Raw genomic sequence first — 19,327 nt, 5'->3', positions numbered from 1 at the left:
AAACACAAATGCTTTGTTTTAAATTATGTCTGAGTGTTGGCGTGTGACCCTGGCTGTATATAAGGAATTTATATAAGGAATTTTGTATTATTGGTACTTTTACTTTTGATACTTAAGTATATTTTAGCAATTACATTCACTTTTGATACTTAAGTATATTTAAAAATACTTTTAGACTTTTACTCAAGTAGTATTTTACTGGGTGACTTTCACTTTTACTTGAGTCCTTTTCTTTTAAGGTATCTTTACTCCAGTATGAGAATTTAATACTTTTTTCGCCACTGTTATCCTGGAGGATGGTTGCCACCCTTGATATAATATATTGATCAGATGGATATATTGATCAGATGGATATATATTGATCAGATGGATATATTGATCAGATGGATAAGGTAGGATACTTCAAAGCAAGGTATCTAAAGCCTTGTTCCTGCAGGCCTTAATGCTCAAATCAGTTTTGTTTTTCAAATCCGTTTTGGACTACTGACTGTCCAAACAGCGTGGCCAAATCGGATTTGTGTGTGTTCAGACAGCAGTCATTTGCAGACAAGGCTACCCTAGTCGTCATAGTAACAACAGGTGTATGCCATAGTGGTGTAGGCTGATTATTGGTGGTGCTTGTGCTTCCTATCACTCAGACGTTATGTAGCAAGCTAAGATTATGCAAATAAATAGGATTTGAGTCACTTCAAACTGCCAATGTGAACACGGCTTAACTGTTTATATATAAGGCTCAAATATTCATATTTCAGGAGATATCTATGCACAGCACAGGAGGCCGCTGAGGGGAGAACAGCCCATAATAATGACAGGAACGGAGCAAATGGAATGGCATCAAACACCTGGAAACTATGGAAACCATGTGTTTGATACCATTCCATTGATTCCACTCCAGTCATTACCATGAGCCTGTTCTCCCCAGTTAGGGTACCACCAACCTCCTGTGATGCACAGCAAGTCATTTGTCAATTCTTACCATTTTTTGTAGTCGCAATTCCACGGCTACGGTTTAATAGAGGGTAATCCTAGTTTTCCAACGGTGCAGATTTAATAAGGCGAGTGCGGGTGGAAAGGAGACAACGACATTAATGCTTAGTTATAATTAACTAGCGAGATAACTGCTACACATTGTTTTGAATTGGCTATCTACACTGAACAAAAATATGAATGTAAAAGGTTGGTCCCATGTTTCATGAGCTGAAATAAAAGATCCCAGAAATGTTCCATACGCACAAACATATTATTTCTCTCAAATTTTGTGCACAAATTTGTTTACATCCCCGTTAGTGAGCATTTAACCATTGCCAAGATAATCTATCCACATGACAGGTCTGGCATATCAAGAAGCTGATTAAACAGTATGATCATTGCACAGGTGAACCTTGTGCTAGAGACAATAAAAGGCCACTCTAAAATGTGCAGTTTTGTCACACAACGCAATGTCACAGATGTCTCAAGTTTTGAGGGAGTGTCCAATTGTCATGCTGACTGCAGGAATGTTCACCAGAGCTGTTGCCAGAGAATCTAATGTTCTCTACGATAAGCTGCCTCCAGAATTTGGCAGTACGTCCAACCGGCTTCACAACCGCAGACCATGTGTAACCACGCCAACCCAGGACCTCCACATTCGGCTTCTTCACCTGCGGGATCGTCTGAGACCAGCCACCAGCCACCTGGACAGTTGACTGTCAGAAACCGTCTCAGGGAATCTCATTTGTGTGCTCGTCGTCCTTACCAGGGTCTTGACCTTGAATCCCGGTTTCAACTGTACCAGGCAAATGTCAGACAACGTGTATGGCGTGGTGTGGGCGAGCCGTTTGTTGATGTCAACGTTGTGAACACAGTGTCCAACGGTTGCGGTGGGGTTATGGTATGGGCAGGCATAAACTGTGGACAACGAACACAATTGCATTTTATTGATGGCAATTTGAATGGACACAGATACCGTTACGCAATCCTGAGGTCATTGGGGCGACAGGGTAGCCTAGTGGTTAGAGCGTTGGACTAGTAACCGGAAGGTTGCAAGTTCAAACCCCCGAGCTGACAAGGTACCAATCTGTCGTTCTGCCCCTGAACAGGCAGTTAACCCGCTGTTCCTAGGCCGTCATTGAAAATAAGAATTTGTTCTTAACTGACTTGCCTGGTTAAATAAAGGTTAAAAAAATGTTTTTTAAAGGTCCATTGTTGTGCCATTCATCCGCCACCATCACCTCATGTTTCATCATGATAATGCACGGCCCCATGTCACACGGATCTGTACACGATTCCTAGAAGCTGAAACTGTGATTGTTCTTCCATAGCCTGCATTCTCACCAGACTTGTCACCCATTGAGCATGTTTGGGATGCTGTGGATCTATGTGTACGACAGTGTGTTCCAGGTCCCGCCAATATCCAGCAACTTTGCACAGCCATTGAAGAGGAGTGGGACAGCATTCCACAGTCAACAGCCTGATCAACTCCATGAGAATGAGATGTGTCTTGCTGCATTAGGTAAATGGTGGTCACACCAGATACAAGGGGCACAACATTGGTTTTAGAAGTGGGGGGGACATACAGTTTAAGTCAGAAGTTTACATTCACCTCAGCCAAATACATTTCAACTCAGTTTTTCACAATTCCTGGCATTTAATCCTTGTAAAAATTCCCTGTCTTAGGTCAGTTAGGATCACCACTTTATTTTAAGAACGTGAAATGTCAGAATCATAGAAGAGAGAATGATTTATTTCAGCTTTTATTTCTTTCATCACATTCCCAGTGGGTCAGAAGTTTACATACACTCAATTAGTATTTGGTAACATTGCATTTAAATTGTTTAACTTGGGTCAAATGTTTCAGGTAGCCTTCCACAAGCTTCCCACAATAAGTTGGGTGAATTTTGGCCCAATCCTCTTGACAGAGCTGGTGTAACTGAGTCAGGTTTGTAGACCTCCTTGCTCGCACATGCTTTTTCAGTTCTGACCACAGATTTTCTATAGGATTAAGGTCAGGGCTTTGTGATGGCCACTCCAATACCTTGATTTTGTTGTCCTTAAGCCATTTTGACACAACTTTGGAAGTATGATTGGGGTCATTGTCCATTTGGAAGATCCATTTGCGACCAAGCTTTAACTTCCTGACTATTGTCTTGAGATGTTACTTCAATATATCCCCATAATTTTCCCTCCTTGTGATGCCATCTATTTTGTGAAGTTCACCAGTCCCTCCTGCAGCAAAGCACCCCCACAACATGATGCTGCCACCCCTGTGCTTCACGATTGGGATGGTGTTCTTCGGCTTGCAAGCGTCCCCCTTTTTCCTCCAAACATAACGATGGCCATTATGGCCAAACAGTTCTATTTTTATTTCATCAGACAAGAGGACATTTCTCCAAAAAGTATGATCTTTGTCCCCATGTGCAGTTGCAAACCGTAGTCTGGCTTTTTTATGGCGGTTTTGGAGCAGTGGCTTCTTCCTTGCTGAGCGGCCTTTCAGGTTATGTCGATATAGGACTCGATTTACTGTGGATATAGATACTTTTGTACCTTTTTGCAACAAAGTTCATTAATCTCTAGGAGACAGAACGCGTCTCCTTCCTGAGTGGTATGACGGCTGCGTGGTCCATGGTGTTTATACTTGCGTACTATTGTTTGTACAGATGAACGTGGTACCTTCAGGCGTTTGGAAAATGCTCCCAAAGATGAACCCGACTTGTGGAGATCTACAATTTTTTTTCTGAGGTCTTGGCTAATTTCTTTTGATTTTCCCATGATATCAGGCAAAGAGGCACTGGGTTTGAAGGTAGGCCTTAAAATACATCCACAGGTACACCTCCAATTGACTCAAATTATGTCAATTAGCCTATCAGAAGCTTCTAAAGCCATGACATCGTTTTCTGGAATTTTCCAAGCTGTTTAAAAGCACAGTCAACTTAGTGTATGTAAACTTCTGACCCACTGGAATTGTGATACAGTGAATTATAAGTGAAATAATTTGTCTGTAAGCAATTGTTGGAAAAATTACTAGTGTCATGCACGAAGTAGATGTCCTAACCGACTTGCCAAAACTATAGTTTGTTAACAAGAAATTTGTGGAGTGGTTGAAAATCTAGTTTTAATGACTCCAACCTAAGTCTATGTAAACTTCCGAGCACAAATATATATAAATATTTTGTAGAATCCAGACAGATAAACACTCCAAACGTCTGCATGGTCCTAAAGCACACCTTTTCCTAGGTTTGTATCACATTCCAATGATGAAATGGGGGAATGTGGTGGGGACTTGTTGCGCCCCAGCCAGATACTGGTTTTCTGATCCACACGGTATCTGTGACCAACAGTTGCATATTTGTATTCCCAGTCATGTGAAATCTATAGATTCGGGCCTAATGAATGTATTTCAATGGACTGATTTTCTTATATGAACTGTAAACTCAGTAAAAAATATTTTAAATTGTTGCATGTTGCGTTTATATTTTAGTTCAGGGTAGTTAGTCTGTTGTCTGTCATTATGTTATACCTGCTGCTGAATTGCCGCGCTCTCTCTCTCCTCGGGCAACAGACCACTCATACTCTCACACGTGCAGCGTACAACAGTCACGCAATGAATGGTCCTTCCGGTAATGGCTGATATGTCGGTTTTTAAGTGATTGATCATATTTAAAAGTGTGCCTTCATTAATTAATTATATGAACAAAAATTATTCAACTCATTTCAATTACCTTTCATGACCTTAAAAACCCTAATTTGACACCATGCCATTCAGGCTGGCGCATTTTCAATCTGCACAATCTGGAACAGCCTACAGTCATGCATAGTTTCACCGAATAGCGGCAAATCAATTTCAACAAAGCGGAATCAGGAAATGAATTCCTAATTTTCATTGCTATTCAGTGCAGATCCCGCCTTCCATTCCGTTTTGATCACCGTGTTTTACCTCGGTGTGTGAATCTGCGCCGGCGACATGCTACTTTGTTTTATAGAGTAGCTGGTTTGCAATTACCAAAAAATGTGAAGTCCGGGTACGGAGCTCGTCGGGACAGCTCCGGCCCAAATCAAGCAATTTTAGACATTATCTCTCACTGCATTCCCAACATTGCAGGGCAACCGTGTGGGTGTGGGTGTGGCTGTATCAATGGACAACGCATTCTTCTCCTCTTTCTTAAGTGTTTGAATGAAAGTGGTGATATTAAAAAAAAGATATGATGAATTAATCAAGCCCATTAAAGACATGCCTATTATCACCAAGCGCATGAACCACCGAAACCACTGAAATGTGGTGTGACATTCAGAGGCTTCCTGTGGAATTCATCATAGAGGTGTGGGAAGCACAGCACTAGACGTGGTAACATCACATGGCAAAGCTGAAGCAGAGAGCGGAGGAACGACTGTAGCCTATCTACTATCTAATGGCTGCAGATAGTCCCATCATGCTGACAGTGTCGCTATCACTGATGATCCAAACCAACCGTTTGATGTTTTTAGCATGGGCTTGCTATGGTCAGTATTGCATTACATTTCTAGAGTGCCAATCCAATAAAACATCTAAACTATTTGTGTAAACCTGTACAATAGATTATTATGGATCAATATCGTATTAATGATGTGTGACTAAAGTAGGCCTACACTTTCTCCATCCAATATTCATCTTTGAGGGGAGGGGGCTGTGTAATAACCCAGAACTGTACTGTAGTCATAAATCAAATCCAACTTTATTTGTCACATGCGTCGAATACAACATGTTTAGACCTTACCGTGAAATGCGTATTTACAAGCTCTTTTAACCAACAGTGCAGTTCAAGAAATAGTTAAGAAAATATTTACCAAAAAAAACAAAAAAAAGTAACACAATAAAATAACAATAACGAGGCTATATACAGGGGGTACCGGTACCGAGTAAATGTGCGGGGGTACAGGTTAGTCGAGGTAATTTGTACATGTGACTATGCATAGACATGAAAACCAGACTGTAGTATATTATTATGTAAATGATGAGAATATTCTATTAACAAGTTCTTATAACAACGTGAACATCAGATAACAGGGCAACCAATGAAACGAGGCGCGAAAGGTGGTATCAAACCCAGCGTGTCCAATTACAGTCTCGCAAATATCTTCTCCAAACCCCGGAGCACCTAGCAAGGTAAACGGCTCCAGCAACACTGGAACTTAGGTCATCACAGTGTTATTATATTATTTTCAATTCAGTGCCGTTTACCACCTTTTGAAACTGGATTCTGTCATATTTGTTCGCATCAATTAACAGAAGTAGTCTTCATAAGGTACGTTTGATATTTTATTTAATATAATACAGGGATGTTTCATCCAACATTAGTCAACTAATGTACGCGGTGTCTTGATGCCAGTGTTCAGCATCACCCAGCAACAGACAGGTTTTGTCACCATCGTGCAACGTTTAACCACCATTTCGAGTGACATTAGTTACAAATGTCAATTTCTGCAGAAACATTACATTTAATTCACATTCACGCCACTATTTTATGACTGTTGTGTTGTCTCGTTATTTTGAAGGTAACAAAATGTCTGCTTTCGTTGGCAGTTTCATTCATCAACAAAATCACGGCGAGGATGACTGACACGGAGATAGAGGGTCCGGGGAGACACAGGAACGGTGATGTGCTCGCAGAATCGGCGACAAAAAGAGATGATGTGTTTGATGAAACATACAAAGAGAAAGAAGGTCCTAAACCTTCAATGATGATCGTGTGGAGAAATGTCATATTGATGACTTTATTGCACATTGGAGCCGTGTACGGCATCACCCTCGTCCCATCTGCTCATGTTTTGACCTGGGCTTGGTGTAAGTATGATAAAGCTAACCCACTTGTTATTTCAAATGAACTTGAGTTTTCGTATTGTTTTTATGGCGTAGTTAATTTTCACCTCGGATTGGGCACACGGCACAGCTGGATTCGCCAGTCTTCAGTGCTGCGTAGCGCAAACTCCCTGCCTCTTTCTCTCTCCCCTGCTGGTGAACACGGATGGTTGTCATTTCTCTGCAAATGTAATACTATCATAACCAGACATGTAGAAAGTTCTAGAAACAATTGTTATTATGCATTCATTAAAAAAAACTCTTACTCCAAATATGATTATTGTGTCCCGGAGATAAACTCCAAATGAATGATTCTATGGAAAAGAGACATTATCATCTGTGAAACCTTCCACTCTGTTTGACGGTGTATATTATTATTCACTATCGCTCGTTTATACTCTGTTATGGAATAGCAGACCCTTTTTCTGGATTAGATGGCAAACAAATGAATTAATGTTTTTAGGAAAACCAGAGAGTACAGGACCCATTCTCTGCCACCTGATGCTATTCATGTTTATGGTCGTGTTTCCTCTGTTTATCATGCAAATGATTCTGCGCGAGGAGCTGTTGTCATCTGACCATTGAAATATATTTTGTTCCTCTATCTTCCTTGTTCTCTCTCTTTCCACACAGTTGTGTTTTGCTTTTTAACAAGTGCTTTAGGAGTGACCGCGGGGGCTCACCGGCTATGGAGCCACAGGTCCTACAAGGCCTCGTTACCTCTCAGAATCTTCCTAGCCACTGCCAACTCCATGGCCTTTCAGGTACAACATGGGTCTTTCCCACTTCACCTTTATTGAACCGGGTTGAACATCAGAAGACAGACAAAACCTCTTCCATTGTTATGATGAACAAACTTTCCCGAAGTATCATTCTGTTAGCCTGGTCAAGCAGACGACTGCATGCACTCAGAATGTGAGCTGTCGCGAGATCAGGCTGTAATGTAGAATGTTCATTCAAATTATGCTAATTTACAGTGCCTTTGGAAAGGATTCAGACCCCTTGACTTTATCCACATTTTGTTACGTTACAGCCTTAATCTAAATTGGGTTGAAATATATTTGTATATACACAATACCCCATAATGACAAAGCGAAAACAGGTTTTGGAATATTTTTGCTAATGTATAAAAAATAATTATAATATATATATATATACTTATTTAAATAAGTATTCAGACCTTTTGCAATGAGACTCAAAGTTTAGCTCAGCTGCCTCCTGTTTCCATTGATCATCCTTGAGACATTTCTACAACTTGATTGGAATCAACCTGTGGTAAATTCAATTGATTGGACATGATTTGGAAAGACCCACACCTGTCTATATAAGGTCCCACAGTTGACAGTGCATGTCAGAGAAAAAACCAAGCCATGAGGTAGAAGGAATTGTCCTTAGAGCTCCGAGACAGGATTGTGTCGAGGCTCAGATCTGGGGAAGGGTACCAAAACATCCCTGCAGCATTGAAGGTCCCCTTAAACACAGTGGCCACCATCATTCTTAAATGGAAGAAGTTTGGAACCAACAAGACTCTAGTTGTAGCTCGCCTCACGGCCAAACTGAGCAATCGGGGGAGAAGGGCCTTGGTCAGGGCTGTGACGACGAACCCGATGGTCACACTGACAGAGTTCCAGAGTTCCTCTGTGAAGATGGGAGAACCTTCCAGAAGGACAACCATATCTGCAGCACTCCACCAATCAGGCCTTTATGGTAGAGTGGCCAGACAGAAGCCACTCTTCAGTAAAAGACACATGACAGCCTTTTGTGCTGTTGTCTGTGCCCAATAATGTTTGTACCATGTTTTGTGTTGCTACCATGTTGTTTTGTCATGTGTTGCTGCCTTGCTATGTTGTTGTCTTTAGGTCTCTCTTTATGTAGTGTTGTGTCCTTTTGGTAGGCCGTCATTTTAAATAAGAATTAGTTCTTAACTGACTTGCCTAGTTAAGTAAAGGTTAAATACTAAACAAATACATAAAAACAGGCTGCTTGGAGTTTGCCAAAAGAAACCTAAAGACTCAGACCATGAGAAACAAGAATCTATGATGAAACCAAGATTAAACTCTTTGGCCTGAATAACGTCTGGAGGAAACCTGGAACCATCCCGACAGTGAAGCATGGTGGTGGCAGCATCATGTCTGGAGGAAACCTGGAACCATCCCTACGGTGAAGCATGGTGGTGGCAGCATCATGTCTGGAGGAAACCTGGAACCATCCTACTGTGAAGCATGGTGGTGGCAGCATCATGTTATTGGGATGTTTTTGGCAGGGACCTGGGAACCATAGTCAGGATGTGAAGCAGTGGTGGCAGCATCATGTCTGGAGGAAACCTGGAACCATCCCTACTGTGAAGCATAGTGGTGGCAGCATCATGTCTGGAGGAAACCTGGAACCATCCCTACTGTGAAGCATAGTGGTGGCAGCATCATGTCTGGAGGAAACCTGGAACCATTCCTACTGTGAAGCATGGTGGTGGCAGCATCATGTTATTGGGATGTTTTTCAGCGGCAGAGACTGGGAGAATAGTCAGGATCGAGGCAGAGATGAACAGAGCAAAGTACAGAGAGGTCCTTGATGAAAATCTGCTCCAGAGCGCACAGGACCTCACCTTCCAACGGGACAATGACCCTAAGCACAGCCAAGACAACGCAGGAATGGCTTCGGGACAAGTCTCTGAATGTCCTTGAGTGGCCCAGCCAGAGCCCAGACTTGGACCCGATCGAACATCTCTGGAGAGACCTGAAAATAGCTGTGCAGCGACACTCCCTATCCAACCTGAGAGCTTGAGAAGATCTGCAGAGAAGAATGGGAGAAACTCCCCAAATACAGGTGCTCCAAGCTTGTAGCATCACACCCAAGAAGAATGGAGGCTGTAATCGCTGCCAAAGGTGCTTCAATAAAGTACAGAGTAAAGGGTCTGAATACTTATAAAGTACAGAGTAAAGGGTCTGAATACTTATAAAGTACAGAGTAAAGGGTCTGAATACTTATAAAGTACAGAGTAAAGGGTCTGAATACTTATGTAAATGTGATATTTCCGTTGTTTGTTTTTTTTATACATTAGCAAAAATGTTTAAAAAAAAATCTATACACTGTATATATATTTTTGCTTTGTCATTATGGGGTATTGTGTGTAGATTGATTATAATTATTTTTCAAATCAATTTTAGATTAAGGCTGTAACCTAACAAACGTTTGGAAGAAGTGAATGGGTCTGAAAACTTACCCAAGGCCCTGTATATGTCACATGCAATGTTTAAAAATCTATACTATATATATTTTTGCTATTTTTGTCATGTAATTTGAGTTGACAACACAGCAAAGATTGAAAGGTCCACTTCCTGGTTTTATTTCCTGGATTGGTCTAGTTTGAAGCGAACAACGTTTAGGCCAATGTAATAATTCCATGCTGAAGCGTTTGAAAATAAACTAATTCATTGGACCAGTTGCTGATTCTACAGGATTAGCGATTTTAAAAAGGACTGCAAGTGAATTTTAGCAGTACTGAAAGTTCGCTATGAAAGTGGAGAATAAACACAATCGTAGTTCATTTCAGCTAACTTCTCAGTAAACACAGAATAACTGTCGTTCTGGTCATTGAAACGTTTTTCAAATGATCTACATCCACTTTTATTACTTGATGTCCCGACCGCTGGTCACGTGTTCAATGCTCATCCTGTAGAATCAGCACCGGCACCGGTCCAATGAATTTGTTTCCTTTCGAACACTCCGCATGGAATTATTCCGCTGTCTTAACCAGTATGTTAACGACCTAGACATGGGTACACTCAAAATGGCTGCCAAGCCCACCCATTCTGCCATCAGGCCCGTTCTATGGATTCTATGTATTTGTCTTTGTGCCCCCCACTACATGGGTACACTCAAAATGGCTGCCAAGTCCACCCATTATGCCATCAGGCCCGTTCTATGGATTCTATGTATTTGTCTTTGTGCCCCCCACTACATGGGTACACTCAAAATGGCTGCCAAGTCCACCCATTATGCCATCAGGCCCGTTCTATGGATTCTATGTATTGGTCTTTGTGCCCCCCACTACAGAATGATATCTTTGAATGGGCTCGGGACCACAGAGTTCACCACAAGTTTTCAGAGACCGATGCCGACCCGCACAACGCCGTCCGAGGGTTCTTCTTCTCCCACATCGGTTGGCTCCTGGTGCGTAAACACCCAGACGTCATTGAGAAGGGGAAGAAGCTGGAGCTCAGTGACTTGAAGGCTGACAAGGTCGTCATGTTCCAGAGGAAGTAGGTGTTCCTTCCTGACGATCCATTTCAACCGTAGTCCTTGAATTCTCTTTTTCATAACTGTTTCTGTTCACTCCCCACTAAACCTGTCCTGTTCATAGTTAGATCACCAGTATGACTCCCACTAAACCTGTCCTGTTCATAGTTAGATCACCAGTATGACTCCCCACTAAACCTGTCCTGTTCATAGTTAGATCACCAGTATGACTCCCCACTAAACCTGTCCTGTTCATAGTTAGATCACCAGTATGACTCCCACTAAACCTGTCCTGTTCATAGTTAGATCACCAGTATGACTCCCCACTAAACCTGTCCTGTTCATAGTTAGATCACCAGTATGACTCCCCACTAAACCTGTCCTGTTCATAGTTAGATCACCAGTATAACTCAGAAGTAAACCTGTCCTGTTCATAGTTAGATCACCAGTATGACTCCCCACTAAACCTGTCCTGTTCATAGTTAGATCACCAGTATGACTCCCCACTAAACCTGTCCTGTTCATAGTTAGATCACCAGTATGACTCCCCACTAAACCTGTCATGTTCATAGTTAGATCACCAGTATAACTCAGAAGTAAACCTGTCCTGTTCATAGTTAGATCACCAGTATGACTCCCACTAAACCTGTCCTGTTCATAGTTACCAGTATGATCACTAAACCTGTCCTGTTCATATAGACTGACCCCACTAAACCTGTCCTAGTTAGATCCAGTGTTCCCCACTAAACCTGTCCTGTTCATAGTTAGATCACCAGTATGACTACACTAAACCTGTTAGTTAGATCACCAGTATGACTCCCCACTAAACCTGTCCTGTTCATAGTTAGATCACCAGTATGACTCCCCACTAAACCTGTCCTGTTCATAGTTAGATCACCAGTATAACTCAGAAGTAAACCTGTCCTGTTCATAGTTAGATCACCAGTATGACTCCCCACTAAACCTGTCCTGTTCATAGTTAGATCACCAGTATGACTCCCCACTAAACCTGTCCTGTTCATAGTTAGATCACCAGTATGACTCAGAAGGTTAAGAATAGGAATAATGTGATCATCAAAAGAAGATGCTGCCAGCCGAGACAGTGTTACTGTGTAAACCTGTCCTGTTAGAGAGAGGTCTATCTGCAGTATGGGTCCTGTAGAAGGTCTGTTAGAGTTGATAGTATGACTATCTGCTGTGTTGGGTTAGAGAGAGGTCTGTTAATGTGACTCACAGATCTGCCATGAGACAGTGCTGTGTTGGGTCCTGTAGAGAGAGGTCTATCTGCTCTGTTGGGACTGATAGGTCTATCTGCTGTGTTGGGTCCTGTAGAGAGAGGTCTATCTGCTGTGTTGGGTCCTGTAGAGAGAGGTCTATCTGCTGTGTTGGGTCCTGTAGAGAGAGGTCTATCTGCTGTGTTGGGTCCTGTAGAGAGAGGTCTATCTGCTGTGTTGGGTCCTGTAGAGAGAGGTCTGTTAGACTGACAGTCTATCTGACAGTTTGAATAGACATGTATCTTCTGTTGCTGCCTGATAGTCTGCTGTGTTGGGTCTTACAAGATGTCATAGAGGATATGTCTCTGGTCTTCTCCACAGGTATTACTAGATGTCATAGAGGAGGCTATGTCTCTGTTCTCTGGTCTTCTCCACAGGTATTACTAGATGTCATAGAGGATATGTCTCTGTCTTCCCACGGGTATTACAAGATGTCATAGAGGATATGTCTCTGTTCTCTGGTCTTCTCCACAGGTATTACTAGATGTCATATCTGATATGTTCTGGTCTTCTCCACGGGTATTACAAGATGTCATAGAGGATATGTCTCTGTTCTCTGGTCTTCTCCACAGGTATTACTAGATGTCATAGAGGATATGTCTCTGGTCTTCTCCAGAGGTATTACTGTCATAGAGGATATGTCTCTGTTCTCTGGTCTTCTCCACAGGTATTCAAGTTGTCATAGAGGATATGTCTCTGGTCTTCTCAGGTATTACTGTGTCATTGGATATGTCTCTGGTCTTCTCCATGGGTATTACAAGATGTCATAGAGGATATGTCTCTGTTTCTGGTCTTCTCCACAGGACAAGTTGTCATAGAGGATATGTCTCTGGTCTTCTCCACAGGTATTACTGTGTCATAGAGGATCCTGTCTCTGGTCTTCTGCTGGGTATTACTAGATGTAATAGAGGATATGTCTCTGGTCTTGTCCACAGGTATTACTAGATGTCATAGAGGATATGTCTATCTGTTCTCTGTCTGGGTCCCAGGTATTACTAGATGTCATAGAGGATCTGTCTCTGTTCTCTGGTCTTCTCCACAGGTATTACTAGATGTAATAGAGGATATGTCTCTGGTCTTCTCCACAGGTATTACTAGATGTCATAGAGGATATGTCTCTGTTTCTGGTCTTCTCCACAGGTATTACTAGATGTCATAGAGGCTATGTCTCTGGTCCTCCACAGGTATTACAAGATGTCTATCTGCTGTCTTTGGGTATTACTAGATGTAATAGAGGATCTATCTGCTGTTTCTGGTCTTGTAGACAGGTCTATCTAGATGTGTTGGATATGTCCTGGTCTTCACAGGTATTACAAGATGTCATAGAGGATATGTCTCTGGTCTGTGTTGGGTCCTAGATGTAATAGAGGATATGTCTCTGGTCTTCTCCACAGGTATTACTAGATGTTTGGGTCCTGTCAGAGAGGTCTATCTGACATGGGTCCTGTTTTGGCCCCTGGGATGATCTGATTTATTAGAACTGATAGTCTATCTGCTGTGTTGGGTCCTGTAGAGATACTACATTTCTGTTAGACTGAGCAGTAGGTCTTCATTTCAATATTTGTAGGCACAGCTGTCTGTCAGCATCACAGTAAAGGTCTATCTGCTTCAGATACCCTCAAAAATGGCTATCTGCTGTGTTGGGTCCTGTAGAAGAGGTCTATCAAACTGTGTGGGGTCCTGTATATGAGAGGTCTGGAAAACCTGCTGTGTTGAGAAAGTGTGGCGGTACTGAAAGAGTATAATCTGAGACGACATTATGTTGGGTCCTGACAAAAACAGAGTCTATGGACATGGAACAAAGGCTACAAAAGGCAGAGGTTGGGAGGCCTCAAATCTCGAGAGGCTCTGTTCAAAAAAGCCAAATCACAAGGCCCTGTCAAGAGCCAGTCTTCTATTTTGGTCCTGAAGAGAGGTCTATCAGCTGGCCATTTCCGGAGGGGAGGTCTATCTGCATGATTAAAGTTTTGGGTCCTGCCCAGAAAGAGGTCTATCTGCTTTTTAAATGTGAGTCTGGGTCCATTGTGAGAGAGAGACCAGTTGTCATCAATCTGCTGCTGTTGGGTCCTGAAAAGAGGTCTATCTGCATATTCCTTGGCTGTGGATGAGAGAGGTCTATTTCTGACATTGCCCAGAGTCAATTCTATCTGCTGTGTTGGGTCCTGTGACAGAGAGTTTTTGGTTACGTCCTATGCATGGCTGGGCATGATCCTGTATGAAGAGTGTCAAGATGTGTAAATGAGATGGAGCTGCCTTGGGAAAAACTCTATCTGCTGTTTGGGTCCTGAGAGAGCACCTGCGATGTGTGGACACTGTGACGAAGTCTATCTGCTGGAAAAGATCCAAAAGGAAAGACAGGTGAGCTTCTATCATTGTATCATCCCAGGAAGGTTATCGGTAAAGATGAAAATGGTCATGTAAGAGCATCATCTGGCACAGTTGGGTTTATCAGACAGGTTTACTAGAGTGTCATAGTTAGAAAGGATATGGTGATTTGCCTTATCACACAGAGGTCTGGCTCCAGGGAAAGGTGCTTCAAAGATGTTTCATAGAGGAGATTTGTCTCTGGTCTTGGACAGGTAGGGAAAGAGATGTCAATAGAGGATATGTTTCTGTGTGAAATGGCTTTTCTGTGTGACATTACGAGTCATCTGAATGCAATAAACTTGCAGCTGCAGGGTATTGTCTCTCTGATGTCAGTAGAGTGAGGCATTTAAAACCAAACTCTCTGTGGGGTCTTCGGAAAGAAAATTTGAGTATTACAAGATGTCATAGAGGAAGCTCTCTACCAGTGCGTTCCCGAGCACACAGTTGGCTGATAAAATAGGTATCTTCTCTCTTTCACAGGATATTACTTTAGATGTCATAGAGGTTGGAACTATGTCTCTGGTCTTGACGTGGTATTACAAGATGTCAAGAGGATGTTGTTCTCTGGTCTTCTCCAAGGTATTACTAGATGTCATAGAGGATATGTCTCTGGTCTTCTCCACAGGTACAGATGTCATAGAGATCCAGGCTGCTCAAACGTTGTCTATGTTTGGCAGCAGGATACCTGTGTGAACAACTGTTCTTCTTTGAGGTATGAACAAAACATCAAGATGAACACCTCCATCAATTCTGAGGATAGCTGTCTACCCCGAACTGATGAACTCTGGACACCACCAAGTATCACCCTCCACAGGTATTACAAGTTGTCATAGAGGATATATTCTCTGGTCTTCTCCACAAGTATTAAAAGTTAAAATAGAGGATTTGTTTGGTCTTCTCCACAGGTATTACTAGATGTAAATAGTTGTTTTTGATTAATAGTTTTCTTATTTTTTGTCTTTCACAGGTATTATATTTTAAAATATTTCAGTTGAGTGGATGATAGAAAATTGCTATTATTGTTTTTTCTTGGTCTTCTCCACAGGTATTACTAGATGAAGAGGATATGTCTCTGGTCTTCTCCACAGGTTTCTTTCATTTAATGTTCATGTTATCCACAGGTGGATATTTATATAAAGGAAATTTGTCTTTGTCTGTTGAAAATTAAAGATTACTAGGTCATAAGAAAATATTCTTTATTTATCTGATCATATTGTAAGGTATTACTAGATGTCATAGAGGATATGTCTCTGGTCTTCTCCACAGGTATTACAAGATGTCATAGAGGATATGTCTCTGGTCTTCTCCACGTCTTTACTAGATGTTTTTATTTGTCTCTGTTCTCTGGTTTGACAGGTATTACTAGATGTCATAGAGGATATGTCTCTGGTCTTCTCCACAGGTATTACAAGATGTCATAGAGGATATGTCTCTGGTCTTCTCCACGGGTATTACTAGATGTAATAGAGGATATGTCTCTGGTCTTCTCCACAGGTATTACTAGATGTCATAGAGGATATGTCTCTGGTCTTCTCCACAGGTATTACTAGATGTCATAGAGGATATGTCTCTGGTCTTCTCCACAGGTATTACAAGATGTAATAGAGGATATGTCTCTGGTCTTCTCCACAGGTATTACTAGATGTCATAGAGGATATGTCTCTGGTCTCTGGTCTTCTCCACAGGTATTATTAGATGTAATAGAGGATATGTCTCTGGTCTTCTCCACAGGTATTACTAGATGTTATAGAGGATATGTCTGTGGTCTTCTCCACAGGTATTACTAGATGTAATAGAGGATATGTCTCTGGTCTCTGGTCTTCTCCACAGGTATTATTAGATGTAATAGAGGATATGTCTCTGGTCTTCTCCACAGGTATTACTAGATGTAATAGAGGATATGTCTCTGGTCTCTGGTCTTCTCCACAGGTATTATTAGATGTAATAGAGGATATGTCTCTGGTCTTCTCCACAGGTATTATTAGATGTAATAGAGGATATGTCTCTGGTCTCTGGTCTTCTCCACAGGTATTATTAGATGTAATAGAGGATATGTCTCTGGTCTTCTCCACAGGTATTACAAGATGTCAGTGGTGCTGATGTGCTTCTCCATCCCCATGTTTGTTCCTTGGTGCCTGTGGGGAGAGAGCCTGTGGCTGGGCTACTTCGTGCCGGGTCTGCTGAGGTACACCCTGGTACTGAACGCTACCTGGCTGGTCAACAGTGCTGCCCACATGTGGGGAAACCGGCCCTACGACACCAACATCAACCCCAGAGAGAACAAGTTTGTCACCCTTAGTGCCATAGGTATGTTAGCTACCTCTTTCCATTTTAAAAGATCTTAAGATCTTTCATTAAGTCGTTCCTTTATAACATGGTAGTTATATCGTAGAGGACTCTATACTGGGGTCTCCTGAGTGGCGCAGTGGTCTAAGGCACTGCATCGCATTGCTAGCTGTGCCGCTAGAGATTCTGGGTTCGAGTCCAGCCTCTGTCGCGACAGGGAGACCCGTGGGGCAGCGCACAATTGGCCCAGCGTCGTCTGGGTTGGGGGAGGGTTTGGTCGGCAGGGATGTCCTTGTCCCGTCACGCACTAGCGACTCCTGTGGCGGGCCGGACCGGGCGCAGTGCACGCTGACACGGTCACCAGGTGTACGGCGTTTCCTCCGACACATTAGTGCGACTGGCTTCCGGGTTAAGTGGCCGTTGTGTCTAGAAGCAGTGTGGCTTGGCCGGGTTGTGTTTCGGAGGACGCACGGCTCTCGACCTTCGCCTCTCCCGAGTCCGTAGGGGAGTTGCAGCGATGAGACAAGACTGTAACTACCAATTGGAAACCATGAAATTGGGGAGAAAACGGGGTAAATAAATGACTATATATTACACAATTATCGCAGAACAGTAGCCTAACAGAACGAGCGTTGACTTCTGTGCTTGTAATTACCTTCCTGGGTGATATTAAACGTGATATGTTTTTAACCTGCTGTCAGTTTACTTTGATTACACCTGTTTGTCAGTATTTAACCTGCTGTCAGTTTACTCTGATTACACCTGTTTGTCAGTATTTAACCTGCTGTCAGTTTACTCTGATTACACCTGTTTGTCAGTATTTAACCTGCTGTCAGTTTACTCTGATTACACCTGTTTGTCAGTATTTAACCTGCTGTCAGTTTACTTTGATTACACCTGTTTGTCAGTATTTAACCTGCTGTCAGTTTACTTTGATTACACCTGTTTGTCAAAGAGATCAAAAGGGGATTGGTTGATCATTGTCGATGAAGAGCAAGTTTATGCAGACCATGAATTTGAGGTTTTTGAGTTGACAGAAAATAATATTTATAGTGGCTCTATATCAAACCATGTGTGGGTGTTCACATCTTACAAGATATCTTGAATATATGATTCTGTGTAAATAACGGCCAACGGTTCTCCTGACTGTGGTTTCCTGTCACTTTCAGGTGAGGGGTTCCATAACTATCACCACACCTTCCCATATGATTATGCATCAAGTGAGTTTGGCTGCAAACTGAACCTGACCACCTGTTTCATCGACTTGATGTGTTTCCTCGGCCTGGCAAAGGACCGCAAGAGAGTGTCCACTGAAATAGTGCTGGCCCGGGCTCAGCGCACTGGGGACGGAGGCACCCGGAACCGGAGTGGCTAGGAGGTTGTCCCCAATCTCAAAAAAGCTCCAAAACAAAACCAATGTAAAAATGTTAAAAAACATATATATAAAACCGACAAAAATGTAGTTTGCAGTGTAATGTTGAGAGATGCTTCTCTATCTTGTAGCTACAGTCACAGCTTCACTCTTCTCCTTTGTGAGCTTTTTACGGATTTCTTAAAGATTCATGTTAGCTTTTAAAATAGGGACTTTAATCACCTCTTGTTGTGCTGTTTCATTTCTTCTTCTGCTGCAGCAAATAGTCTGTTGTGTGAAATGGTACAAATCTGTCTGTTGCCAAAGCTGGTATGCTGCCATTGGTCGAGCCTCCCTCAGTAGGCTGGAGGAGGTGTTCATGAGCTGTGAATGCTTCTTCTGCTGCAATGTTACATTGATGTTGCCTAGGCAATCAATCCAGAGTTTCTCCTTAATACTGCTGTCAAGTATTAAAGGAGAGATTTGAAAAATAAGAAAGCTTTTAAAAAAAGAAGAAAAAAAAACATTTTAAACTTGTTTGTTGTGACACCTGTTAAATCTCCCATCTTGAAGTGAAGCTGTCAGTTGTGTCCATAGCTTTCATGTAATGTGGGTCGTGCAACCAACACAGATACTTTTCTATTCTCAAAAGTAACTGTCCAGTGAAAGTCTCACTTTTAAAAGGTCGTATTCTGTTTACTCAAACCCAAAGAATGTTGCGGACTCGTCCTATACTTGTATTTGTGGCCAAAAGCATAAATTGGGAGGAAGAAAGAAATAAATAAAAAACACTTCAAAAACTCCAATTCAAAGTTATATCTCAAACAGACGGTTTGCTATTTCCTCATAGAGTATGAAGTGCTGGCCAATCAGCGGTTTACTCACATGAATATTTCTAATGACCGGTAGATATGCCCACACCATTCCAACACAGAAAAGCTGCTTCATTTTTTAAAGATTTGAAGGAAAACTATTTCATATTTAATAAAAATCTGGAAGTTA

The 19,327-nt window shown here is 42.1% G+C and overlaps 1 protein-coding gene across 3 annotated transcripts; it reads left to right on the top strand.

The window, feature by feature from the left end:
• The first annotated feature begins 5,339 nt into the window (after positions 1 to 5,339).
• On the top strand, positions 5,340 to 19,327 carry scd (stearoyl-CoA desaturase (delta-9-desaturase)). 3 transcript variants are annotated; one of them, XM_065022984.1, is made up of 6 exons: positions 5,340 to 5,475; positions 6,536 to 6,796; positions 7,445 to 7,575; positions 10,865 to 11,070; positions 16,763 to 16,995; positions 18,144 to 19,327. In XM_065022984.1, exons 1-6 carry the CDS (start codon positions 5,385 to 5,387, stop codon positions 18,347 to 18,349), a joined length of 1,128 nt encoding a protein of 375 aa, XP_064879056.1. In that variant the 5' UTR covers positions 5,340 to 5,384; the 3' UTR covers positions 18,350 to 19,327. The 3 variants fall into 3 exon arrangements, with proteins under 3 accessions (XP_064879056.1, XP_064879058.1, XP_064879057.1); XM_065022986.1 differs by lacking the exon at positions 5,340 to 5,475 and adding an exon at positions 6,090 to 6,257 and having other exon boundaries at positions 6,508 to 6,796; XM_065022985.1 differs by lacking the exon at positions 5,340 to 5,475 and adding an exon at positions 6,091 to 6,257.

This window comes from Oncorhynchus nerka, linkage group LG10 (genome assembly GCF_034236695.1).
Source record: "Oncorhynchus nerka isolate Pitt River linkage group LG10, Oner_Uvic_2.0, whole genome shotgun sequence".
NCBI lineage: Eukaryota > Metazoa > Chordata > Actinopteri > Salmoniformes > Salmonidae > Oncorhynchus > Oncorhynchus nerka.
Note: the sequence above shows the minus strand (reverse complement) of the source record. Positions and strands in the feature narration are given on the sequence as shown.

Coding starts and splice junctions, on each gene's coding strand:
- scd (XM_065022984.1), top strand. CDS start 5,385: ATGGCTGCAGATAGTCCCATCATGCTGACAGTGTCGCTATCACTGATG. Junction 11,071..16,762: donor GTCGTCATGTTCCAGAGGAA/GTAGGTGTTCCT, acceptor TCTTCTCCACAG/GTATTACAAGATGTCAGTGG. Junction 16,996..18,143: donor TGTCACCCTTAGTGCCATAG/GTATGTTAGCTA, acceptor TGTCACTTTCAG/GTGAGGGGTTCCATAACTAT.